Raw genomic sequence first — 26,438 nt, 5'->3', positions numbered from 1 at the left:
TTTTGTCAAATCATGCTTCAAGCCTATGGCTATCAATTAAAATATATACCAGAACGAATGTTTGAACAACATTATCTTGTTCCACTTCTTTCAAAACATCATAGAGATGAATTGTGTATGTGATTTAGCCAGAAAAAATATCATCACAGTACGTCAAAAACACGAACGTTTCTAAGCAACCACTCGACTCCATTTGTACCCCAAATACGCAACACAACGAATTCCAGTGTCGTCCAATCGAAGATTTCCTTGGGATTTTGAGTTCCTTTGGTGCAAAAATAACTGGAAATCAACGTATTGCGAACAGTTGGTCGGTAAATCAAGAGATGCATTCGAAAAGCGGACTTCAAGGCCGTACAACGCTCTTGTTTCGGCATCACAAGGAGACCTCGTCGGGAGGCCGGTAACGGACTTTTCTCAAATGTTCAATATTTTTTGTTAGTTCACAATGAATGTAGGTATCTTCATGAGAAATGAATCAGTTTTTCTTTAATTTCTTCCACCTTTTTTCGACAGCTGTAGAAAAAAAAAATCCAAATTTTTAGTTGTCACCCGTTAGTTTAGTTCAGGTTTCAAAATGATCTTTTGATTGCTACAGTCATGTTTTAGGAGCAAGATTGAACAACAAATGAAGTATTATAAAGAAAAATTGCTTTGTCCACAATTACGGATTTTTCTTACGCGTACCCCCTAAAAGCTTTCGAGTACCCCCAGGGGTACGCGTACCCCAGGTTGAGAACCGCTGTATTAGATCATCGAAAAAAACCCGGTTCTGGACGGCCAACGACCCTGAGCGACAAGAAGTTTCGAAGGATGCTGAAGAGGAAGACCGAGGGAAAAGTGGCTACATCGCTGCGTGCACTTGGCCGGGAGGTTATTGCATGCGGTAAAACAGTGCAATAGTATCTGGAGAACATGGACATACATGTCAGGAAGCGGCAGTCCCGTCCACAGGTCTCGGAGCTGCAGGCAATGATGCAGCGACAGCGGATCAAGTCGATTTTCCCGGCGAATCGCGACGTGGTAGTTGTGATGGACGGCGAGACCTATCTCACCCTGGATGGCGTCGTTCATCTAGAAATACCATAAGGGCGAAGACACGGTGTTCTGGCCAGATTTGGCGTCGGCCCACTACTCAAAGCGATCGTTGGAGGAGATGGAGCGGCTGGATATCGATGTGGTACCGAAGCCGGCGAATCCGCCCAACGTCCCCCAGCTGCGTCCGTCCCATCGAGAATTTCTGGGCAAACTTGAAGCGCAAGATCTATTCCAACAATGTTGTCGCGAAAACGGAGGAAAAATTAATAAAAAAAAAAACGAAAAAAGAGCTTAAAACATGCCTACACGCATGTTTTCGTCCGCCAAGGCGAATGTTCCGGTTAACTGCCGGAAGGCCGCTCGCAAGGGCGTAGAATTTTTTTGCAAATAAGATAAAATAATTACCATTAATGGGAAATTCATCCAAATCAATTATCTGTCTTAGTTTTTCTTTCATCACCATCTGAAAAAAGTCCATTTTTTACCGCAAACGTTAGACAGCCCTTTTCACACTTTTCACATATGAAAATCAAAAGAAAACCACCAATTTGACACCAAAAAAATAATGTTGGCCGCAAATCCTATTTTTTAATCATTGTGCAATTGTCAGGATGGTGCGTTTGCGCGTACAGCTTCTCCTTTACCTCAAAGCTCTTCTCCTTTCCACCATGTTTCGCGTTGAGTTGGCTGTCCTACTTCATCCTGGTAAAGTTGTTTGTCGGGCGAAGATGTTCCAACGAAAAGCGTGTCGGTCGATTAAGTAGGACTTCGACAAGTAACTTTCCTCCTGGCAGGTGTTGAACGTTAGTACATCAGTAGGGTTACCATTTGGTCGAGGTTCAAAATCAGGACAACTTTTTCCAGTACAAATTTGATATGAGGCGTTTTCTTTTTTTGAGGTACCGTCAGCCGGAGCTAGATTGTGCCAGTGGGGGTGAGATTGAGCCATCCATCCCGTGACTTGTCAGCCACCTCTTTCGTGTCAGAAGACTAGTCTTTCTTGGTTAAGTATTCGAGGATATCAATTCAAGAAAGATTGGTCTTGTAATCGTCATAAGATGGTTGACAAACAATGGGTTTGTATGGCACAATCTCACTCCGGCTTACGGTATCAATAAATAAATCACGTAAGTTGAAATTTACACTTCAAAAAACGCCAAAATACTCATTTATTTATTTGACGTATTTCTCGGACGATCCAATTTTGCAACTTTGATTCACTGGGCGTTAGTAAATACCTAAAAAAAAGGGGTCCTAAGGTTTTACATGGTTTCCTAATTTTTTTATTAGTGGAAAGAGTGCATTTTTCTGAAAAAACGTGATTTTTTCAAAATGTTTATCATTGTTCTTCGATTTTTAAATGAATAATAACAAACTGCTCGAAATACCTTAAATGACAGTTCTCCCATACACCGTACATGTGCGAAAATAAAAAACGATTCCATAAAAATTTGCTATCATTTAGGACCCTATTGAAGTTCCGCACAGAGTGAAAATCTAAAAAAATTTACATTTTTTAACGAGTGTGAAAGATTATAGACAGATTTAGATTCGTAGAAACATGAGAAGAAATTAACAGAATGACAGATATGATTGAGATCTTCGATGACTCGAAAGGCGGTTTCGCAAAAACTAATAAATACACTTTTTTCACAACTGCTTCAAATCAGTGATTCGAGTATTTACAGCCTGTTTCGTTTATGCAACTCAACCTTCTCTAAATTAACCTAATATTACCAAAACTCACGCAAAACGGAAAGAGATCGGGTCGTAAACATTCTGTCACCAATTTCGATGAAAAGTTTCGAACTGAACAAACAGGAAAATATCAATATTGGTCGCAATGTTATTCTAGAAAATAACGAAACAAAAAAATCCGTAACCGAAGACAACGATCGCAGCGTCAGTCTCTCCCCGGGTGCTGACAGACCCGGCAGAATCGACGGAAAAAACATACGTTGACATTCTCCGTTTGGTGTGCGAGCAACTACTTACCCCTTAAAATAGCATCATCATTATTCCGATCTCCGCTTCTTTGAGCTCTGAGAAATAGCAGAAAAAAAAGATCGTCGATTAATACGTTAATTACTCCAAAGTGCCAGTTGTTACACAGTCGGCATCATAATGCGATCATTGCAATCGACTATCCCAAGAAGATCACGATGCGCAATACATGAAAGCATTATCGATAGTGCTTCTGAACTGCTGGAAAAGAACAAATTCTTTGTCGTGCGTGCGATCGAGGGGGGAAATAGAAAGCAACGCCTACTCGATCGCGCAGCGATCGCTGATTGGTTAAGAAACTGCCCCTAGTCATTCACTGCTTGTCGTCTCCTCATTCTTAAGCTCGAAAAAAGAACATGATCTGCCAGTTGAAAATATTGTTCCTCTTATTTACTCGATGTACTTGGATAAAGTTGGTTGTCGTTCGCTGCGTCGGTGTTCAGTTCCGCAATATGTATCCACATTTTTGTAAAGTGGAAAACCGCGATCATCACGTTCCGATAATGCCCCCGGATTACGAGAAAAGTTGTACCGTGCAGGAATCACAAGAAGTGGAAGGATTCTACCTGGACACCTGCGCGACCCGCGCAGGCGGCATTTTTAGCAGCTTTTACGGTTCAAGCTCAGGAAGTTATAACACCGAAGAGCGTGACATTTATGCTAACTATTGGATTAAAAGCTGCTCACCTGCGGCGACGGTTCAGGATTATTCAAAACTACCACCCTACAATTATAATCAGAATGTTTTGACACCACATGAACCGCCTTTTCCGGAAACAGCGGGGTGTGTTTCGTACTTCAGTGATTCTCAGTGCCAAAAGTTACCACAAACTGCGAAGCAGTTTTCACAGTGTAGTTTTACAGTAAACAGTTTACAGGAGTCGCCTGTAGCTTCCAGTGCAGTTGGTTACGATCAATACAAGAACGTTCTCAGTTCCTCTTCCGGGTTGGTGTACAATGAAACGTGTGATAGTTACTGCAGTGATTTGAATAAAAATACCGAACAAAGTACTACGTTTAGTAGTCATCATGATACCAGCTGTAAGCCATCGGATTGCCCGGAATTAACTCCACCATCAATGTCATCTACGAATTCTATATCCACTGTCAAAGCTAAAGGTAAACTGATCATCAATCATGAAACCATTCGAGATAAGAATTAAAACACGTTAACGATAAAAAGAATCTTCAAAAAATTAATAAGGCTATTACAAAATATACTTTGTTTTATGTCCTCGACTATAAGTTCGAATTAATTTGAAAACAGTTTTGAGACAGTTTTTTATAAATGCTGGACATTTTTTGTAATAATTTTTGTACAATTATGGGACAACCTTCAAACAGTCTTAAGGCAGTGTTGGGATAATTTTGAGATAACTTTGTTATAATTTTGAGACAATTTTGAAACAAGATTAAGACAATTTAAATCTGAATACTTTTGTTGACATAATGATCACTTTTAAGTTGTTTAAAAAATTACTTTTTTCAAACATATAAATAATATCAAATATATAAAAAATGTTAAAATGTTTAAAATATACACCAAAACAAAATTCGTGGATGCGAAAATGTCAAAAAGCTGAACAAATAAATTGCAGAAACGAAATACAGTCGAATCCCTCTATAACGACAATTTATATAGCGACAAATCTCTCTATAGCGACATTTTCAATGATCCCTTTTGCTTTATATTAACAGCAATTATTCGTTTTATTGCGACATTTCTCTATAACGACGGTCTCTTGCGATGTCGCTATAAAGCGATTCGACTGTACCAGAAATGTAAAAAATGTCAAATTGACAAAAAATATTGACATCGAAAATATCAGAGGAAACATTGATAACAAAATCGAATAGAAAGATGGAAAAAGTTGAAAATGCTACAAAAAGAAAGAAATGTCAAAAATGTAAATTGTAAAAGCCGTTTGTGCAGGCCCGAAAAGCTCGGATTAAAAATGATCCCCAACTCAGAGTGATGAAATAACACTGAAAAATTTTGAAAACTACAAAAAGCGCTTCAGAATTGAAAAATTTTAATTGAATGAGTAAATGATATTCAATCAAGTTCAGAATAACAAAAAAAAAGTTAAGAAAAAAATAAGAAAATGATCCCTACAGCTCGGAATAGGGAAAAACGAAAACAAAAAAAAGCATCATTTGGTGTAAATCATTATAGATGAAAAACAAAAGGATAAGTCCTCAACGTGAAAACATTAGGGAAAAGTCATTGTAGCTGAAATTTATTGGTGTGAAATGAAAGAGAGAAAGTCACTCTATTACAGTGTAATAGTAACAAGAACGAAGACAAGGAAAGAGAGTGTTAAAAGATAAAGAGAAACTATTGTACAACAAGAAAAAGGTCATGAGAGAACCTTTTTTTCTCTGCTCTGGTTTCAAACCCAAACTTTCACTCCACAGACTTTAGAGCGGAACTGTTCTGGTATATCCTCGCCCCGTAGGATTTTTAGTCATCGTGCGGAGCGTACACTGGAGGGAGCAAACTCATACTGCTCGTCAGGGATACGCAGCCGATATTGAAGTACAATTCAAGTCAGTGAACAATAAGTAGGAGCGAATCTAAAGTGAGGTCGATCCGATCGATACCGCTTGCAAATAATCTTTTAAATCGCGTAAAATTAATCCGCGTTATAGTGAATCAATCGCGTTTAAAAAACGCATTAAAACAACCCCAATGTATTACTCGTCACGTGCATAAATTTCTCTTTTAAATTTCAGTCCCTGCTGACGTAAACCACGATTTTGCTTAAAAGTTATGTGCAATATCATTGAAACTCGCGTGGAATAATGATTAATATGAAGTTCTTTTGAGCGATTCGACATTAATGTTGGCTTTTTAATCATCTCTGAGTAAATTAAAAAAAAACATTTTTCAGTTATGTCCATTTTATGTTAAAATTACCAATATTCTTAGGAAATTCATACTAACTCCATTAGTAATTGGTTCTAGTTTATCAGATTTCAATTATACTTTGTAGGTATATATATTTTGCCTACCTGTAAGCAATCTGTATAAGCAAAAAACGAGCCTATACTTCATCTTCATCTTAATCAAACTTATAAAGGGTGATTTTTTTGCTATTTGGTTTTACGTGTATTCAGATTTGACAGTTCACGCGGGAATTCTGACAGCTGTCTAAGTCTAATGTACTCAGTTTGGTTTGCCATTTCACCATGAACAGACTAACGCCTGAACAACGCTTACAAATAATCGAATTTTATTACCAAAATTCGTCCTCTATGAAAAATGTTTTTCGCGCATTACGACCATTTTATGGTCGTCATAATCGACCTACTAAGCAAGCTATTCAAGCTATTGTGACGAAATTTCAAACCAGTTTTACTCTGTTGGAAGAGCTGGGTCTTGTTGACATGTGGTTTTAGCAAGACGGAGCAACGTGCCACACATCGCGCGAATCAATGGACATATTGCGGAATGAGTTCGGTGAGCAATTCATCTCATGAAATGACAACGACAACGCTAGATTATTTTTTTTGTGGGGCTACGTTAAGTCTCTCGTGTATGCGGATAAGCCAACAACAATTCCAGCCTTGGAAGACAACATTACACGCGTTATTCGCGAGATACCAGCTGAAATGCTCGAAAAAGTGACCCAAAATTGGACTTTTCGTATGGACCATTTAAAACGTAGCCGTGGCCAACATTTGAATGAAATTATCTTCAAGAAGTAAATGGCATAAACCAATTATCGGCTCAAATAAAGATTTCATACAGTTTTGTAATTTTTATGCGTTTTGCGGAAACCCAAATTCTTAAAAAATCACCCTCTATTTCTTATGTGCTTATTGCATTTTGTTTTTTCATTGTTTCAATTGTGGGTTGAACCACACTGACCATTGTGCAGCGGGCATTTTATATTGACAGCAATTCTGAATATGAAACTGGGCGAATCATAGTATGCTGCGAAATCATCGGGTTGGTTCTGCATCTTTCGTGGTAACATCACCGACAAGGCAAGACGCACAGCCATTTGCTGTTTTGACTTCATCTTCTTCTTTTTACAGGCACCGTTACATGATTCGCCATAAATAAAAAGATTTTCAAACATTTCTTCGCTTTTTACGCTTTCGTCACAGCTGCTTTCAGTTCCAAGTATTACTTTGGAAGAAGACGAGATTAAATTTTCATGAAATTCTGGCAATACACCAGTTGCACATGAATTCCGCCTGGTAGTGTCCCACGAACTCTCTCACAAATGGTGATTGCCGACGGCAGAGTATTTAAGGGAATACCTTGCAGGCGGAGTTCAGCAGAGTGATTTCCTGATATCTACATCACTCCAACTTGTCGCCCTTTATGTAGATGAGACACACAATATCTTTCAATCACTCCTCCGGTACTTGTTCTTCCTCCCAAGTCTTATTTCTTCATCATATTTCAACAGCTCGCTGGGAAGTTGGTCCACTCCTGCAACTTTGTTGTTTTTCAGCTGACTAATGTCCTCCTTCACTTCCAGGAGATCATGGGGTTGGAACCCTGTTATTTTCTACCCGTGCACCAAAATCGATTGCCATACCGTCCTCGCGCGCTACTACCTCGCCGTTCATATGTTTATCGAACTGCTACCTTCACCATTCGATCACCTTACATTCACTCAGGGAAAATGCCTACTGTGGTTTTACAAATGCCTACTGTGGTTTTACAAATGCCTACTGTGGTTCTACAAATGCAACGCTAGAAAGCGCAAAATAAAAGTAAAGCAAATTGTTAAGTATAATGACTTCTTTTTAACATCAAGCAAAGGAAATTATTCTCTTTTTGAAGTAGAATACTTCTCTCAGGAAGTTCGGCTACATAGGGATGTGAAATGAAAATCTAAAACCGAAAAAAGTGAAAAATATGTCCAATTTCAAATGCTAATAAATCGGTTAGTATTCGATGGATTTCCTTCTTTCTTGCAGAAATAGATTAGAAAATCTTCTAAAATTCTTCCCAAATGCAGATAACTGTAATTTTATTTTTCAAACTATTGTACTATTGAAAATAGTCAAGCCTTGTCAAAACGAAAACTTCGGCCTCTGATTGGTCGTTATATGATTACTTCCCAAGCACGGTCGACAGAATCATAGACCTTGCCATTTGAAATGTGCTATTTGGCCTATACAGGTCGGACTCGATTATCCGGAGACTCGATTATCCGGAAACTCAATTATCCGGAATTCGATTATCCGGAATTTTGGTGTCTGTTTTCGAATTTTTATTCCGAAATTTTGTCTTTACCATCCCTTCTGGCATATTTGTTACCATTTAAGTCACTTCCGGCATGTTTGGGACATGTCCGAATCGAGTGAAAATAATCAATGTCCAATTTATTTTTTTTTATTTTTAAAATTTTACCCCCTTTCGCCTCGGAAGTAACTTCTGGTTACGCCACTGCATCGTACAAATAAAAAAGGAAAGAAATAATTATTTTATGTTCGCTAATCGCAAAATTTCAGTATTTTTTGTGTGGTTCGATTATCTGGAAAACTCGATTATCCGGAATGAAAATTTTTTTGATGTTCCTGATAATCGAGTCCGACCTGTATAAGAGCCTGTTTCACCCGAAACCGCTCATTATAATTCTGGACTGCAACAACAGCAGTCCTCCCTTAGCAGCAGCAGTGGTTACAACAGCAGTAGCAGTGCAGCGGACAACGGCCACAGCTGTGGTGTGGCAACGGATAGCGGAGCGCGTCTCAGCATCGATAGCAGGGCCAGGTGATGCAAGGCAGCGGATACCAATGGCAACGGAAGCGTCCACTACTGTGGCAACGGGGATAGCGCAGCGGTTGACGTTGGTCTCAGCATCTATATAAGCAGGGCCAGCTGATGCAGTGTGGCATTTTAGTGAAATGCTGTCTCTGAGCGATTGCAGGCACACTAGCAAATGCATCCAATGAAAAGAACGTTCTGGAAAGCTTTTCAGTGTTTATTTTCCCCCAAGGAATACTTTATTTGCTCTGCCAGTAATAACGCAAAGTTTTGATCGGCATCTTATTAGACATTGAATTACACAAAAAATTGTCCTTTTCAGGATGAAATAAAAACCTAATTAAAGAGTTAATATTTTCTCTTAAATCAATTTAGACTTCCAAGAAATTTGGAACAGATATATATTTGGTTTCATCTCCGTGTCTCAGAACGTACTGAATTATCTTTTCCTTCAGTCATGAGCACAACATCCGAAAAGCTTTAATTATCAGCATAAAAAATAATTTTTCGCATAATTAAAATTCAAAAATTATCAAGTCCAAATCATGACAAGCAACTATATTATTGAGAATGGTCAATCCTTGTTGAAGCGCAAAATTCAACTGATCTGATTAATCGTTAATATGATTGCTTCCCAAGCACGGTCGACAGAATCATAAACCTTGTCATTTTAGATTTGCTAATTGTCTGTATAAGAGTAAGGATGGGAAATATCGACTGAAATGGCTATCGATAGTTATCGATAATTTCCTACTACTATCGATAGGTTTTTTATCCCTATATGAGAGCCTGTTTCGGTCGAAGCCTCTCATAACAGTTCTAGACAGCGACAACAGCAGTCTTCTACCAGGCGGATAGCGGCCACAGCTGTGGCATGACAATGGATAGTGCACTAGTTGCAGCGGATCTCAGCATCGAATGCAGGGACAGCAGATACCAATAGCAGCGTATAGCGGCCAAAACATTGGCATGGCTACGGATAGCGTAGCAGTTGCAGCGGGTTTAGCATGGATAGCAGCTGATGCAGTGAGGATCTTTAGTGAAATGCAGCCTCTGTGCGATAGCGGGCACTAGCAAATGCATTTAATGAAAAGTTGACTCATTTTGACAACACATGAGCCGTCTAGTTTTGAGTGTTAAATCAGCTTTTCACTGTTTATTTTAGCACAAGGAATACTTTATTCGCACTGTCAGTGATAACGCCGAGATGTGATCGGTATCTTATCCGATATTGAATTGAACAACAAATTAAAAAATGACTGACACGCAAGCAGCCGGGTTTTCTTGTAAAAGTATTTTACTTCATCCTCGCGGTCGTGGCTTTGCACACAACCCCCCTGTGATTTTTTGCAAATTTGACATTTTTGAACGATCAAAAAGCTTTCTAGACAATCTACAGTCCCGCACAGCTTGTATCTCGAATTTTCTCTCAATAGTCCTTTGTTTCACCTTTTGGACGTATTATTACAAAACCATCCTTCCAACAAACCATTTCCTAATGTCTGAGGCCAAGTGTTGTCATAGAGTAGAATCATTTTTTCGTGCCTCTGCTACCGTTCGGTTTCAACAGCTTATTATAAATTACACCAACATGGTCCTACGAAATGCACAGCTTTCCTTCGCAGCGTTAAAATTCGGCCAAGCCTACGACGAATAAGCATGGGTTTTTTTAGTTGTTGTAATAAATCCATTTGCATCCGTTTTTTTGCCGCTGGAAGACAACGCTCGCTTGGCTTCAAATCATAAAAAACGCAATCCCTTGGAAAAGGCTTACCCCTAAGACCGAAGCGAACTGTTTCTGCGTTTGGCATCTATCCTCAGCTAGCAATTAGTCGGCGTGCGACCAGACCGAACCAAGCGCCAGGAACATTATTTCGAGTAATCGGCGATCAAAGTTTAACCACCCCGTATGTTTCCTGCAAGCTGCTGTAGAGAAATTATGTTATTAAACCATTATAAACTGTTCAAATCACTCTTTTTTTCATGAAAGATAGATTACCAATTTTAACAGCCACTGGTGTTAAAAACTCATTTTTGAGAAAATGGCGTTTGGCTCGGTCTGGTCGCACGTCGACCAATTCATCCAGTTCAGCGTTTTCGAAGGTTTCTGTCCTTCCTTCACGTGAACAGTCGTCGACGAAACCATGGAACACGGTTGAAACACTTAAAGTAGCATTTCCTTAAACTTTTCTTTACTCCCGAGGCGCTTCAGTCGCTTTTGAAGTAGAATACTTCTCTCAGGAAGTTCGGCTACATAGGGATGTGAAATGAAAATCTAAAACCGAAAAAAGTGAAATATATGTCCAATTTTGAATGCTAATAAATCGGTTAGTATTTGATGGATTTCCTTCGTTCTTGCAGCAATAGATTGGAAAATCTTCTAAGATTCTTCCCAAAAGAAGATAATTGTAATTTTATTATTCACGCTATTGTACTATTGAAAATAGTCAAGCCTTGTCAAAAACGAAAAATTCGACCTCTGATTGGTCGTTATATGATTGCTTCCCAAGCACGGTCGACAGAATCATATACCTTGCAATTGAAAACATGCTATTTGGCCTATATAAGAGCCTGTTTCAGCCGAAGCCGCTCATAATAGTTCTAGACAGCGATAACAGCAATCGTCCTTCCTTAGCAGCAGCACTAGCCTTTGGTTGATCATCACGTCTCAGGAGTAGCGCGGTTCTTCTCAGCGTGTGTCGCCAGACAGCCATTATTCTCCCCGTGTTGAGGCAGCATGAAGATTGCCATCAGGAAATTCAATTTTGAAAATCAAAATGCCTTTTTCAAAAGTCATTGAAAGTTAATAATTTTTGACAACGCAAGCAAGCATTCTGTGTTGGATCCTAGCAATTTAAATGTGTCGCACTTCTCTAATTTACTAATGTGAAATAGCTTCCACAGTGCATGTTGTCCGTGTATCTTACTTCCCCCACTGTTAGAGCAGCTCAAAGGTTGCGATCAGCAACCGATTTTGAACCGCTAAATGCCTTCTTCAAGGCAAATAAACAAGTAAATGAAGGTTAATAATTTTCTGGCATCAACACAAGCAGACATTTTGTGCGGGATGCAATCAAATTCTGTTGTAGTTGTCTAGTTTTTACTTTATAGAGTTAAACCCCCCCCCCCCCCCCCCACTGTAGGGGCAGCGTAAAAGCTGTGATAAGCATAACCGACTTTCAATAACAAATTGCCCTGTTAGAACGCATTCACAAAGACAATTAGTCCGACTATGCAGAGCTAATATGAAGTCGATTCAATCAATCAGCATAAACAGAATTTCGTCGTCCCCAAGCTGCCAAGTTGCAACATGATGCAACACGTAACAGCGAGCAAACAAAATCGCTTGATGTTACAAATCGCAATAAGATACGGGTTAAAACCATTGCGTGTGTGAGAGCACCATCGGTGTTTATTCGCTGGATACAAAAATCATATGCGAATTGTGGAATAATTCGTCTGGAGTACATTAGAGAATGTAAAAACCTATTTCGTAGCACCCTTCGGCTATAAAAGAGTGTTTCTGGGAAACTAGCTAAATTCATTAGTCGGAAGGTGAGCTGGATGGACCGTCCACAACGTTGCAGCAGTAACAGACAATAGCAGTAGCAGCAGCAGCAGTAACAGACAATAGCAGCGGGTTGCGCCTGTGGCTGCATTCAAATTAAACAAATCACTTGCCCTGTGGTTGGTCACCACGTCTCAGGAGCAGCGCGGTTCTTCTCAGTGTGTGTCGCCATTATTCCCCCACTGTTGGGGCAACATGAAGATTGCCATCAGGAAATCCAATTTTGAACATCAAAATGCCTTTTTCAAGGCAAATAAACAAGTCATTGAAAGTTAATAATTTTTGACAACGCAAGCAAGCATTCTGTGTTGGATCCTAGCAAATTAAATCTGTCGCACCCGTCTAATTTACTGAATGTGAAATAGCTTCCACAGAGCATGTTGTCCGTGTATCTTAATTCCCGCACTGTTAGGGCAGCTCAACAGTTGCGATCAGCAACCGATTTTGAACCGCAAAATGCCTGTTTCAAGCCAAATAAACAAGTAATTGAAGGTTAATAATTTTCTGGCATCAACACAAGCAGACATTCTGTGCGGGATGCAATCAAATTCTATTGTAATTGTCTAATTTTTACTTTATTGAGTTAACCCCCCACTGTAGGGGCAGCGCAAAGGCTGCGATCATTGAATAACAAACTGCCCTGTTAGAACGCGTTGACAAAGACAGTTAGGCCTCTGCCATGATGAACGCGAACGCGAGCGATGGGGCGAGAAACTTGCCGTAGGTAAATAAACAACTCTCTTTACGGCTGTTCGGCATTCTGGATTTTGGCAAACAATACTTCTGCTGGCTGTCTGATTTTCAGTGTGAAAACAGCCTTCAACTTTGTTGTCAGTGTGCCTGACTACGATTTGGTTATATTGTTTGAGTTAAATGTTTACAAAATTTTACAATATTCCTCTTTCTCCCATTCAATAAAACAGGTAGGGGTAAATAGGGTAAGACCGCCCTGCGGGGTAAGACCGCCCACCGTAGTTTTTCTACCAAGTTATGAAATAATTGAAACATTTCTTTAACGTGTCTATTACAGTATAATTACATAACATTTTGCACGTTTTTCTGTTTTGATAGTGCACGAACGGTCGCAGAAATAATCAAAAACAACCTTTCAGCTGGCAACCAGTCAATGCGCTATTGTTTTGCGGCAATGAGACTTAAGGTTTTTTAGACTAAAAATCTATTGTTTTATTCGTGAATACACGTTTAATCGCTTGCCTGAATCTATCTTCTTTCGGAAATATCGAAGGCCGTGAGTAATCTTGTAATTTTGACTACTTTTTCGGTCAAATATGAAAATGTTCCACTGGGGGTAAAGTCGCCCACTATACAAGGGGTAAAACCGCCACGAATCCAACTGCTTCTTGTTTTACTTCAAGACCCAAATGCCTCGACACTACAAAGGGAATATTTACAGGATCAGTAAAGCAACTTCAAGCCACATAAGACATCGATGTTAATCGACCATTTTCGATTTGGTTTTAGCTTTTCTAGAAATATATTTTAACAAGACTTATTTTTGAAAAAAGTAAACCTGTGTGAAAATGGTGTTAATGAACCAAAATAATTTTAGAGCCAGGACGGTGTGTTTGATAGGTATGACGTCTCCGGCAGAATTGAAAATAGTAGTTTTTTACTTTCGAAAAAAGTACACACTCTAAAAAAATTTAAAGAAAAAATTTAGAAATAGAATTAAAAATATATTTTTTTTTTCAATTTTTTTTGAAAAAAACATGATTTTGCCTGTAAAATCTACAAAAGGTAAGCTAAAATTTTATGGTTGTTGGATCGTGGAGTAATAGAAATATTAATAGCTCAATTTTTGTGAAGATTTTTTTTTTTTGACGGTTTATTTGGTGTATAGAGTCGTTGGTAATTTTGTTCTCCAAAAAAAAAACATAGAAAATTGAAAATATAAATAAAAGAAATAGTAATTATTAGTATATTTCTATACATAATAAGTCTTCAAAAGAATCATACAGATAGGTTTAATGAGTTTTAATTTTTAGCTTAAAGATAGGTATGTTATGAATTCAATATCTTGAAAAACCCCAATTCTGAAAAATATATTTATTTTGAAAACCAAAAAAGTTACCTAAACATTGATTTGAACTTGAATAATCAGAAAACAAAATAAGTTAAAACTTAAAAAAAAATTTTTTTCAGATTTTTCACAGTGTATATTTTATTTAAAAAGAAAAAAAAAATACCATCTACAACTTTGTCAGAGACACTATACCGATACAATCAACAGTTTCGGCCCTAAAAATATTGTTTATAATCGAAAAATGGTGGGCGATCTTACCCCGCTGGTGGGCGGGCTTACCCCGCATGAAAAAGATCTGCACATTTTAAATGAATTTTTAAAATTTAAAAAAAAAAGCTGGAAAATAAACAAAAATATTCCAGTTCTTATTTTTTAAATGCGGGTATTGAATAGAAGAACCTCTTAGCGAAGAAAAAATGAAATTGCTGCCGCAACTTTTTTTTTCTATAAACAGAATTGCTTAAGGGGGCGGTCTTACCCCCCTTAACCCTAATACTATGCCTTCGTCATACGCAAGTTCACCATAACTCCCGCTATCGGCGTAACACAGAGGTGCAATCAGCGTCATATCCAATTTTAAATTCAAGAACAAACTGTCAGCTTTAACCAAAAGTAAATTATCTTAATTTGAATTCATATGTACATATACTCTGACCGTTGAAACTTGTTTGCGCCGCAAAGAGTTTGTTCTTTTCCTGTTCAGTGAGATCGTATTCATATGTGCAAACTGAAATTGAGTAGTACTTCAACTTCATTTGCACAGAATTTTCAATACTGCCAATGAGCGGTCAACATTTATTTGCTAGGAAAAATGACTGACACGCAAGCAGCCGGGTTATCTTTCTTGTAAAAGTATTCTACTTCAACCTTGCGGTCGTGGCTTTGCACACAACCCTCCTGTGATTTTTTTTATTAAATGAAAGATGTATCACTTCCCGCGAACAACCGATTGTTTAGCACAAAATCGAACATTTTCGCACAACTTAAAATATAAGTCACTAACGTGTCAAAGCAGTTTTTTTACCATATGTCTAAGCTTGATTCATCAAGTTTTAGATATGTCATTTTTTATCTCTTCCAGATTTCCTATTTTTGCTATTTTGCTATTTTGAACTCAAATTAGGATTTTTTTCCTGCTTCTTCGGAAGTACGAGAATAATCCAAGGCATTTACTCATTTGCTTGGCATCTGACGGAAATGGCATACTTTTAATGGCTTCTAGGTGCGAATCATTCGGTCTGATACCTTTGCTACTCACTGTAAATCCCAATAATTCGATTTCCGTAAAACAGAACTGGCATTTCTTTATTTAATCTCTAGCCGGGGACCTTCGGAGAACGCGCCCTAAAAGATCAAAATGTTCTTCCAACGTATTTGTGGCTAACGTAACATCATCCATGTACACTACGATCGATCCATCCTTGATGAAAGGTTCTAGGACCATATTAATGAACCGCTGGAATACTGCTGGAGCATTGCGTAACCCAAAAGGCATCTTGACGTACTCGTATTGTCCCCCTGGTGTCACGAAAGCGGTAAACGGAATTGAGTCTTGGGCCATATTGACTTGGTGGAATCCATTTTTTAAATCCAAAACGGTAAAATATTTCTTCCCTTCTACTCTCTCTAAACAATCGTCAATTAAAGGGATTGGATAACTGTCACGAACAGTAATTTTATTCAATGGTCGATAATCAATACACATGCGCCGCTCACCAGATTTCTTTGTTCTCAGCACGATCGGAAAAGAATACGAAGAACTGCTAGGTCGTATCACCCCTGCAGATAATAAACCTTCAATAATGGTGTCAACTTCAACTCGCGTATTGAACAAAATAATTCCAAAAAATTTCAAAAAATCGCGTCCCAACAAAAGAGGATGAGTCATAAAATGATCTGGGACAACGTGTAAATCCAGTTTCTCGGAATGACCATCAAATGTAATGCAGGCCGATATAACAGCATAGGTACAAAGCGGAAACCCTCCTATGCTTCGGAATCCGCAAAACTTATCAGGGAAAATTAGTTCGCTAGGAACAATGGATCGTTTAACCAGATTGATCGGACTGCCCGTATCGAAAAGAGAGAGAAGTCGGCTTAATGGATGCACTTTTGTATCAGACAGAAAAGCAACACTTACCAGATTAAGTTCACCAAGAGCTGCGTTTAATTGGTTGTTGGGCTTATCAGCCGACTTGTTCCGACGAAAATCATCTACCAATGCCACTTCGTCCTTGTTGCGCGGCGCTGGTTTAGGGCAATCCTTAATAATGTGTTCACCGGAACCGCAACGGAAACATGATCCTGGCTCTCGGCGAGGCTCAGAACAGCGAGCAGAAATGTGTCCTTTTCCGGAACAATTATAACACCGTAATTCGGACTCGGAACTTCCTCTAACCTTCAATTTATTGCTTCCGGAAGCTGAAGCAAGTAGCTATGAACGGACGGAACTGGAACGGGTTTCTCGGAGCTGCGCATAACGTCGTGCTAGTTGCTTAAGTTGTAGAATGTCCTTGGCCGGATAGAGAACGGAAATATCAGCAGATCGGTCACGGAATCCATCAACAATCATTTGCACAGTGTGTGCTTCGTCAATATCAGCACGCGAAGCAATTTCTTGCATCTTCAGAATGTAGCCCATCACCGATGTCTTACATGTGGCAAACGTGGTTTTCTTGAGCTTGTCAACGATTTTTGCCACTGTAAATGAGTGACCGAAGTTTTGCAAAAAATTTCCACGAAACTCTGCGTACGTGGTAGAACTCGCAGAAACCATTCAGCTTCTGTGCCCGGTTCCATCAATCTGCGAACACATTTTAGCCGAAAGTCTTCGCCTCCACCCACGGAGTCACAAGCACGTTCAAAATCAGCCAGCCATCTTTCAGCGACATATAAATCGCTTCCAGCAAATGATGCAACAAGGCACTTCACATCTTGGAAGTCCGGGGCTCGGGCTACCAACTGATCGTTGTCGGCCAATTCCCGTCGCAAATCAGCAATATGCTTTTTCTTTTGAAGAATCCGGATCTCTTCATCCAGCGCAGACTCCCGTTCGTTGTCTAATTCTTCTTGTGAACCCTCTTCGCTATTGTTAAGTTCGCCATTGTTCGCAGCACAATTTTCTGGATGGCTATCGAAAATAGCCCGCAAGTGTCGAACCGTTGCTGTAGCCGGGATGTCGATTTCATGCGCCTGCATCCACTCGAGGAGTTCACCCTTTGTCATTCGAGCCGTCATTGCCAGCTGCACAAAAATTAGGCTTCAATCCGAAACGAATCCCACTTCTGAAGTTGTCGAGATGGCGTCCTAATGAAACACGCGGTTTTATTTTTCAAAATTCCACTCGGTTTTATTACGTGCGATCGCGTTGGTGGTTAGTACATAAGTGAAAATGGCTTCTTCGATTCGCATCCTCTCAACCAATGAGAATAAAAGAGAGGTGAGGCGGAGAGTGCATTTCTCTAGTATTAGTAAATGCTTCAAATGTAAACAACTAGAGGAACTCAATGGTAAATCCAAATAGCTACGTCACTATTTGGCATCAACTCTTGGCATAGGGGGGCGATCAGAGGGGAGCGTGCAAGTGTTAGTAAGTTTTCTCCTCACCTCTCTTTTATACTCATTGGCTACTGACATACTGAGGCGTCAAATGAAGCGAAGCAAGAAGCGTCGCAAAAACGTCCGAGCTACTTCTTCGAACGTCTATATGAAACGCTTAAACCGGTCATACTGGAGCGGCAAAGACGCGTCGATAGAGGCGGCGAAACAGAACGAGTAGTGTTTTGACGCACGTATATGTACGCGGTAATACCATATTCAGACTAAATCTTTTATCGCCAGGTGCTTTATATTTGCTTTGTTTTGGTTTGGTAATTGAAAAAAGCAAATAAAAGACATTTTCGTTTAGAAAATGTTAAAATGTTTAGAAGAGGGTTGTGCAGTAAATCCATGTTCAGTCTAAACCTGATATCGCCAGGTACTTAATATTTGCTTTATTTTGGTCTTAAATCTTAAAAAAGAAAAAAAGTAGGATAGAAAATACTATCGGGAAAAATTTTCAGGTCGTCGGGAAAATAGCACTGATATTATTGATTGATATTGTTGAGTTTTATTTGAATGGCCAGAAATTTAGCATGCTGAACTTCTTTGGTCGCGAAAATGCAAGCCGCTGAGTAACTAGCTGTGCTCACATGGGTTATTGAAATCCTAACAGATATTATAAACCAGTTGAACGTTGCTCGGGGTCAACGGGTTTAAAATTCAGAATAATTTCTTATATTTTTTACTACGTCTGTAGCGCAACTCACTTCAGTAATATTATTTTATTTCATGAAAAAATCTCTATGTTTACTAAAACGTAATTTTCCGTGCTTGAAGAAGCAAAAATATCTTCATTGGACGAATTCATATTTCCTTCAAACAAAACCGCTACTGGAATCTAGGAATATGACAAAACAACGCATTTGCGACGCTCGCTCCAGTATGTCATAGGAAGCTTCACCCAACGCTTCTGTTTATTCCGCTTCTCAAACGCTCAACGCTTCGCTTCATTTGACGCCTCAGTATGACAGTAGCCATTGCCTCTTAACATTGGCCGTCACACACATACAACGCTATCATACCTTGTAACGCATTCATTCCTTTTCCCGCTCAAACTTTGACAGCTCTAGGAAATTGCTGCCAGCCAGTAAAATATAATACACACAGAAACATTTACACGCAGAAACATTTACACACAGAACACTACACATTTTACACTCAGATTTCAATGGCTACACACAGGGGGGATCTATCTGTCAAAAATCGTGTAACCAACATATTCGGCAACATGGTGTTTGTTTTGGTTTTTGTTCCTTTTGGTCATGAAATTGATCGATGTGAAAATATTATAGAATTGGAATGTTTTCCATCGAAACTCGAGAAACCGCGGAAAACTTTCATGAATGTTGTTTAGCTATTCACATTTTTCCCCCATTATTGTTCATAGTTACAAACATCATGGACCAACAAACGTCATGGACCAACGAACGTCATGGACCAGAGTTGATCTGCGATAACACACACATATATGAAACTTGACAGCAGTGAATCCCCTTTGGCTACACACGTCAAATGCCAAAACACGTTCAAATACCGTGGATTCCAATAAAAATCGATATGGGTCGACATAAAAGAATGATTAGGTTCGTTTATTGAGTCTAGTGATGGGAAATATCGCCCAGAACGGACATCGATAACAATCGATAATTCCGAGACTTTTATCGATATTACCGATAAGTATCGATAATTTGACAGCTAACGTTTGCGGTGAAAAAAATTTTTTCAGATGAGGAAAAAAAACTATTTCAGATGGCGATGAAAAAAAAACTATGACAGATAATAGAGTTGGTAAATTTCCCATGGAAGGTTGTCATGTTAGCTTCCTCACAAAAAATATTACGTCCTTGCGTGCAGCCTTTCGACAGTTAACCGGAACATTCGCCATGGCGGACGAAAACATGCGTGTAGCCATGTTTTTAAGCTCTTTCTTCGTTTTTTTTTCAATTCCTCCTCCGTTTTCGAGACAAAATTGTTGGAATAGATCTTGCGCTTCAAACTTGCCCAGAAATTCTCGATGGGAAGCAGCTGGGGGACATTGAGCGGATTCGCCGACTTCGGTACCACATCAATATTCAGCCGCTCCATCTTCTCCAACGATCGCTACGAATAGTTGGCCGACGTCAAATCTGGCCAGAACACCGTGTCTTCGCGCTTATGGTATTTCTTGATGAACGACGCAACTTCTGTCCGGCACTTCGTACTCAGGGATGCCACATGTACAGATTAATCTGTATTTTACAGATTTTTGGCCGAAGTAACGGTACAGAATCTGTATATACAGATATACAGATTTTCGTCGAAAAGTACAGATTTACAGATTTTTCGAAATTGACATTAATTTCAAAAAACAATCCAAATTTTATTTCATTAAATATTGAGCAAATTGAACATATTTTGAACTCCTCACACGTTTTAAGCTAAAAATTTCGTTTGTGTACCATAAAAACTCAAAAAATACAAAGTTCTTTGTGTTTAAACAACACAGATTTTTTTTACAGATATTTTTGTTCCAGATACAGATGTTCAGATTTTTTCAAGGGAAAACACAGATTTAAATGTGGCAACCCTGTTCGTACTATAAATTTCCCCGTTCACGGCCAGCCCGGAGCGAAAGAAGAGCAATTTTGACATCCCTTTCTCGCTGATTGACAGCAACAGCCGCACCTTCTTGGGGAACTTGGTCTGTGAAATAAACCTTACCTCGATGCTCACTTCTTTCGTGGGGGAGGTAAAATACGGAGAGCCCTGCTAGTCGTTGTCATCCAGGGTGAGATAGGTCTAGTCGTCCAATACGACTGCCGCGTCGCGATTCGCCGGGAAAATTGACTTGACCATCTTCAACCGCTGTCGCTGCGTCATTGCCTGCAGCTCCAAGACCAGTGGACGGGACTGCCGCTTCCTACATGTATGTCCATGTTCTCCAGATGCATTTTCACTGTTTTAGAGCACGCACCAATCTCTCTGCCAAGTGCACGCAGCGATTTAGCCACTTTTCCCTCGGTCTTCCTCTTCAGCATCCTTGGAAGCTTCTTGTCGCTCAGGGTCGTTGGCCGTCCGGAATCGGGCTTTCTTTCGATGCTCTGATCGTTGTCCAATAGTGTCAAGATGTTGTAGATGCCAAAACCGACATACCCGGGGTCCACAAAGTGCCGCACGATGTCCGTTTTTGACGCGGCGGGGTACCGTTCTTTGAACGCGCACACTTCTGAACGGATTAGCTTCACTTTTTTCGCCATCACAGTTAGAGTTTGACTGATAGGGCTGTCAATTTTTTTTTTGCTAACTCATGGGTTACTATGATTGATTTTTTTTACCGCAAACGTTATTCGACAAATGCAATTTTGCTATATAAATTTGTTAAAAACAGAGACAGTGATGGCCCAAACAGAATGGATACGTTGCGTTGCGTTGACGTCAATGTGACAGTAAATGTATGGGCTAACTGTCAAATTGCCGCAAACGCAGCCGCAACGTATCCATTGTGTTAAGGCCTTGAATGACAAATCTTACGACACTGCGAATGAAAATTCAAACAACCGGACGAGTTAAACAGTTTGTTTTGGAAAGTCTTCGGGTTTTACGCCGGGAGTGCTTTCTACGGAGTAGTTTCAATCCGAAGTTCATTTTGAAGGTTGTATAATAAGGGAAATAATTGAAGCAGGCAAAATTCTGTCAATTTTTAAATGGCCAAAACTTCACGAAAAATAAATCAATTCTGACAAAACAGGTTTCATTTTACTGGAAAACTGTCCTAGTTACCCAGTGTTACTTGAGAACTGGACGTGACCAAGGTTCACTGGAAATGTTTCGGATTTCCGGAGTGTGTGCCAAAGTGTACATTTTTGCAACGCGTAGAACTTTTTATGATATTCTGTTTCACTTAGGTTTATATGTTGTCAATAAATAAGAATTTATTTCGGGTTCATTGGTAGCCAAAGATTGGAAATTCGCCAAGGAATCATCGAGGTATGAATTTATAAAGTATGGGTGTTGATTCTGGCGGTTTTTCCCCTGTTGGGTACTAATTTTCTTTTAGCTTGCAGCACTCTAGCAGAATTCAATCGAACATTGTGGGTGTGTAGGTCATAGAGCAATTTATCTGGATTAACATTTAAATAGATCAGATTATTTTCACACGGATTTTCTCTAAAAGGTTATTTATGCAGATTTTCAAATTAACGTGGTTTTTACGCGAATTTTTGAAATTAAAGCGGTTTATCAAGCGGATTTTTGAATTAACATGGTTTTTTCACGAGGCATGTATCCCCCGCGTAAGAAAACCTAACTGTATTTGAACCTTTTTCATATGAATCAATATATCTTAGTAAAAATTATCTGAACTTTCCTTCGAAAATATAAAAAAATGAGTTTAAGATCCTACTCTGAAAAAAATATAATTTTAAGAACAAAAAAGGATTTAAGAAAATATCGGTGATCTCAGATTTTTTTGAATGAAGTATTTTAGATAGACAATTTAGTTGCCTAAAACGCTCTATGCGTTGCAAAAATGTACACTTTGACACACACTCTTGAAATCCGAAACATTTTCGGTGTAGGTAGGTCACACCAAGTTCCCAAGTAATACTAATATAATACTGTTTTCCAGTGAAATGAAACCAGTTATCAAAATTGATTCATTTTTCGTAAAGTTCTGGCCATTTAAAATCCGAGAGAATTCTATTTATCTCAATTATTTTGTCTACCTCCTGTATACATCAGGATACTTTTTTGGCGCAACAATTTCGTTGATTTGGATTTTTAGTGGAACTAAAAATTGTTTGTTGGGTAACAGATACTTTAAACTTAAACAGTTCCAAGTTAAACTAAACACTAAACACAATAGACTGCCGCTATCCATGTCCATCATATTATAAGAGTTGGCGAGCCAAAGAAAATGCATTTTATTACAATTTCGTATCATAGCTTTTTATGAGATAGTGCAAAAAGTTTGGATATTTTTTCAAAGTTCTCCAGTACTAAGTTGTCGAATTCATCTGTTCTTAGGAAACTAAAAACTATCAATACCTTTTTAGTTACCTATATTTCTCAGAAACTCAGTGACATCCGGGGCGAACCGTTACACCACCCTCAACAATGCTAAATCTTGTCGAATAGCAGCACCCAACAAATACCTAGCGGCAAAAGCAACTCCTGGGGTAGGGTAGGTGAGGTCTCCTTCTTTTGGGTCTCCTCCAGCAACCAGCCGCACTGACTTGTGCTCACCCTTATAATATCGATAATTATCGTTAACGTCAAAAAATTAACGATAATATCGATGACCAACATTTATCGATATTATCGATAAGTATCGATAAGTTTCCCATCACTATTATTGACACTCATATGTAATGAGCATCAGGGATTAACGTGCGATTTATTTTCAGTGCAGGTTTCAGAAATCTGTTTTTGAGGTCACTTTTAAATCATTTTCTGAGCATAATATGTTTTTTTTTATTTCGTCGACCTCTCTTTGACTTTGGAACCGTTTTTGCCATCTCCAAAGCGCAAATTGATACGACAAAAGCTCAAAAACCAAAACAATGTTTGTAATAATAATTTGCCAGCGAAATTTCCAAGTTCAAAAGTCAAGTTTTTTTTTGCAAATTCGAAGTCGAAAAATTGAAAAAAAAAAGAAAGATTCTACTGCAACAAAATTGAAAATATTGATAAGATGATAACGAAAGTTTAAAACTTTAAAAGAGGTGAAGCAGGCTAATGATAGAAAAATAAAATAAATAAAATAAAGTCTAAGACTGACTGAAACTTAATAGAAATATCAAAATTTGAATGAATGCTCAAAATAAATAAAATATTTGAAAATGTCTTAAAAACGCATAAAACTTCGAGATCTGGTGGCCCAAAGAAATTTTTTTAATCGGAAACACGATTTTTTTGTAATTTTTATACTGTTTTTACGTGCATTTATTTGTTGTGTATATGATATCTGGAAATAACAAACTCTCAGTGCGCAACTCCTGCTGACCCTAGTTTAAAAAATACCAGACCAAAAAATCGAGAATATTCCCAATTTTTCTCAAATAAAAAAATAGATAAATTACAATTAATTGATTCGACAATGTATTTCAAATGAGACGAGTTGTTCGTCGAAGCTTCTGTAACTTTTTACTAGTTGAAAAATTTCAAGCAATCAAAATCTTTTCTAGACTATTTGAAATTCCAGTAGTAATTCCTGAAGGGGTTTCCTTTTCATATCATTTCAGAACTTATAGACACACACTCTTACCCTACCATCACAAGCGAAGACTGTGAGCTGGAGGAAGAAACCTCAACTGCTGACCACTTCCAGCCCGGTAAACATTCGACCATAAGCAACCGGAAGGAACGAACGGCATTTACCAAAGCACAGGTTATTTTCCCATTATAAAAACTCATCACTAGAAATAATTTTCCATTTTTTTTCAACAATCCACAGGTGAAAGCACTGGAAGCTGAATTTTCCCATTCAAACTATCTAACCCGCCTTCGGCGGTACGAAATAGCCGTTGCACTGTACCTAAGCGAAAGGCAAGTGAAAGTGTGGTTCCAGAACAGACGCATGAAGTGGAAACGAATTAAAACGGCCACAGCGGATAAGGCGAAAGATGCGCCCCCTTCCGATTGAAGGGGGTTTTAAGAAACTCGGTTACCTATTGTAATAAAAATATATTTATCTGAATTATTTCACTTTCGGTTTTTTCTTAACATCCTTCGCTTTAACTTTTTTCACGCTTGGATCTTGCAGCAGAGCTGTCGCTACTTTCTTCAGAGGACTGTTGGCTTGTTCCTTAGACGGTTGCTTTTTCGGTTTGACCTTCGACGGCTTTGTCACTCGACCTGTGCTGGGTTTGTCTTTTTTCGGAACCACTTTTTCTTGGGCGACCTTAGGGTGTGCTGTTTTTGAAGATTTTTTGGTACTCTTTTTCTCCTTTGTTACAACAGGTTCGGGTGCTGATTTGGAAAGCTTCTGCAGGGTATTCTTCTTTTCCTTGATCAGAGTGTGTTTGGTTTTCGTTGCTCGCTTGAGGGCTGCTGCCTTGTTTCGACTTTTATTGGGTGGCTTCTCATCTTCATCGTCATCGTCGCTCGATTCGGGCGCATCCCAGTCGTCTCTTTCCAACGCCACGAAACAGGCATCCTGATCCTCATCGGAGGAGTCCTGCTCGGACTCCTGGGGTTTGACGTTTTTAAGAAACGTTTCCAGAGAATCGGCTTTTTTCTGTTCGGTGGACTTTTTCTTTTTGGTTTTAGAGCGTTCTTCTTCAGGATCATGCTCGGGTTTCGTAATATCGCTTTCAGCGAAAGCAGGCCTCACAGCAGTGACATCGTAGTCGACTCCCATTTCTGTATACTTTTTCTCCAACTTCTTCAGCTTTGCCAAAGCTTTATTGTTACGATTGACAATCTTTGTTTTGGTCACTCGTCCATTACTTCTCGCGACCATCCGCTTTAACCATATTTTGTACGTCGTAGTTTCATTACCATTCTTGTCGAAGGCTTTCTCATACTTGCGAGGAATACGCTTTGCTCCGGCTGGTAAGATGCCGGTTTTCAGAATCTTCCCAAACATTAGATAGTTGTTCATCGTTTCGGCGGCTATCTGGGCGACCTCCCGATAACGGAACTCAACATAGGCATAGCCTCGGCTTCGTAGTGTTTTCTTCGAACGCGCAACATGGACACGCGTGACATCGCCAAACTGGGCGAAGAACGTCCGCAGTTGGTTCTCGAAAAACCCATGCGGAAGGTGTTTTATATAAATGATACCTTTCTCGTTCCGTTCTTCCGGCTTTTTTGCGGCTTTATGGGCACCCTGTGGGGATGTAAACAAGTTTATGCTTTACAATAGAACTTTTTTGGTACTAAATCCAATTTTACCTGAGCCGATAAAAGCAGTGGTTTCTTGGGTGATTTAGCCTTCGGCTTCCTTGAGGATTTGGCGACGGCAGGCATGGTACCTATTTCCGATGGATATAAACTGAAAAACACTCAACACGCTAGCAAAAAGCACTAAATTTACTTGAAATCTCGAAAACACATGTGCTGCTGGCGGTGTCACCGCGCTGCTATAATAATCGCGTTGACGGTTCATGTTGATCAGGGTTGGGATCGCGCTGATATAAAAAAAATATCGCAACCAAGCCAAGAACCAAACTAATAATAACCTGAATACATACCATGTTTTTACGGTTACAATAAAAACCATGTCCATTCACTGTTTTCAAAGCAAAATTCATCGTACTTTTTTACGGGTAGCTCGGTAGTGACATCACACTTTACTTTAAAATTTAGTAAGACGAGGAGTTTAATTCAAGGGATATTTCGCGGCACACGGGCACCATTTTACACTTTTCTCAGACTTTTGGTTCGTCGCTTGTTAGTCTGTTCTCTGTGCAACAGGTTCGTTTTACACGAGCTCCTGGCTTATAGCAAAAATAAATAATGAAATATGA

At 39.1% G+C, this 26,438-nt stretch overlaps 2 protein-coding genes across 2 annotated transcripts; one reads left to right on the top strand and one right to left on the bottom strand.

Moving 5' to 3' along the window:
- Positions 1-3,485: 3,485 nt before the first annotated feature.
- Positions 3,486-24,626, top strand: LOC129718058 (homeobox protein Hox-A7-like). Its single transcript, XM_055668468.1, has 3 exons — positions 3,486-4,161; positions 24,210-24,355; positions 24,422-24,626. The coding sequence occupies exons 1-3, from the start codon at positions 3,495-3,497 to the stop codon at positions 24,608-24,610; spliced, it is 1,002 nt and encodes a 333-aa protein (XP_055524443.1). The 5' UTR covers positions 3,486-3,494; the 3' UTR covers positions 24,611-24,626.
- A 10-nt stretch (positions 24,627-24,636) lies between these two features.
- LOC129718057 (MKI67 FHA domain-interacting nucleolar phosphoprotein) lies at positions 24,637-26,059 on the bottom strand. Its single transcript, XM_055668467.1, has 2 exons — positions 25,864-26,059; positions 24,637-25,798 (listed from the first exon to the last, which is right to left on the bottom strand). Exons 1-2 carry the CDS (start codon positions 25,936-25,938, stop codon positions 24,665-24,667), a joined length of 1,209 nt encoding a protein of 402 aa, XP_055524442.1. The 5' UTR covers positions 25,939-26,059; the 3' UTR covers positions 24,637-24,664.
- Between the last annotated feature and the right edge of the window lie 379 nt (positions 26,060-26,438).

The sequence above is a fragment of the Wyeomyia smithii genome, chromosome 1 (assembly GCF_029784165.1).
Source record: "Wyeomyia smithii strain HCP4-BCI-WySm-NY-G18 chromosome 1, ASM2978416v1, whole genome shotgun sequence".
NCBI classification, from domain to species: Eukaryota; Metazoa; Arthropoda; class Insecta; order Diptera; family Culicidae; genus Wyeomyia; species Wyeomyia smithii.
This window is presented reverse-complemented; position numbering and strand designations above follow the sequence as displayed.

Excerpts from the sequence above, each read along its gene's own strand:
- LOC129718058 (XM_055668468.1), top strand. The coding sequence starts at position 3,495 with ATGTATCCACATTTTTGTAAAGTGGAAAACCGCGATCATCACGTTCCG. Across the intron at positions 4,162-24,209 it reads ATCCACTGTCAAAGCTAAAG|AACTTATAGACACACACTCT; the intron begins GTAAACTGATCA and ends ATATCATTTCAG. Across the intron at positions 24,356-24,421 it reads CGGCATTTACCAAAGCACAG|GTGAAAGCACTGGAAGCTGA; the intron begins GTTATTTTCCCA and ends AACAATCCACAG.
- LOC129718057 (XM_055668467.1), bottom strand. The coding sequence starts at position 25,938 with ATGCCTGCCGTCGCCAAATCCTCAAGGAAGCCGAAGGCTAAATCACCC. Across the intron at positions 25,799-25,863 it reads CACTGCTTTTATCGGCTCAG|GGTGCCCATAAAGCCGCAAA; the intron begins GTAAAATTGGAT and ends ACATCCCCACAG.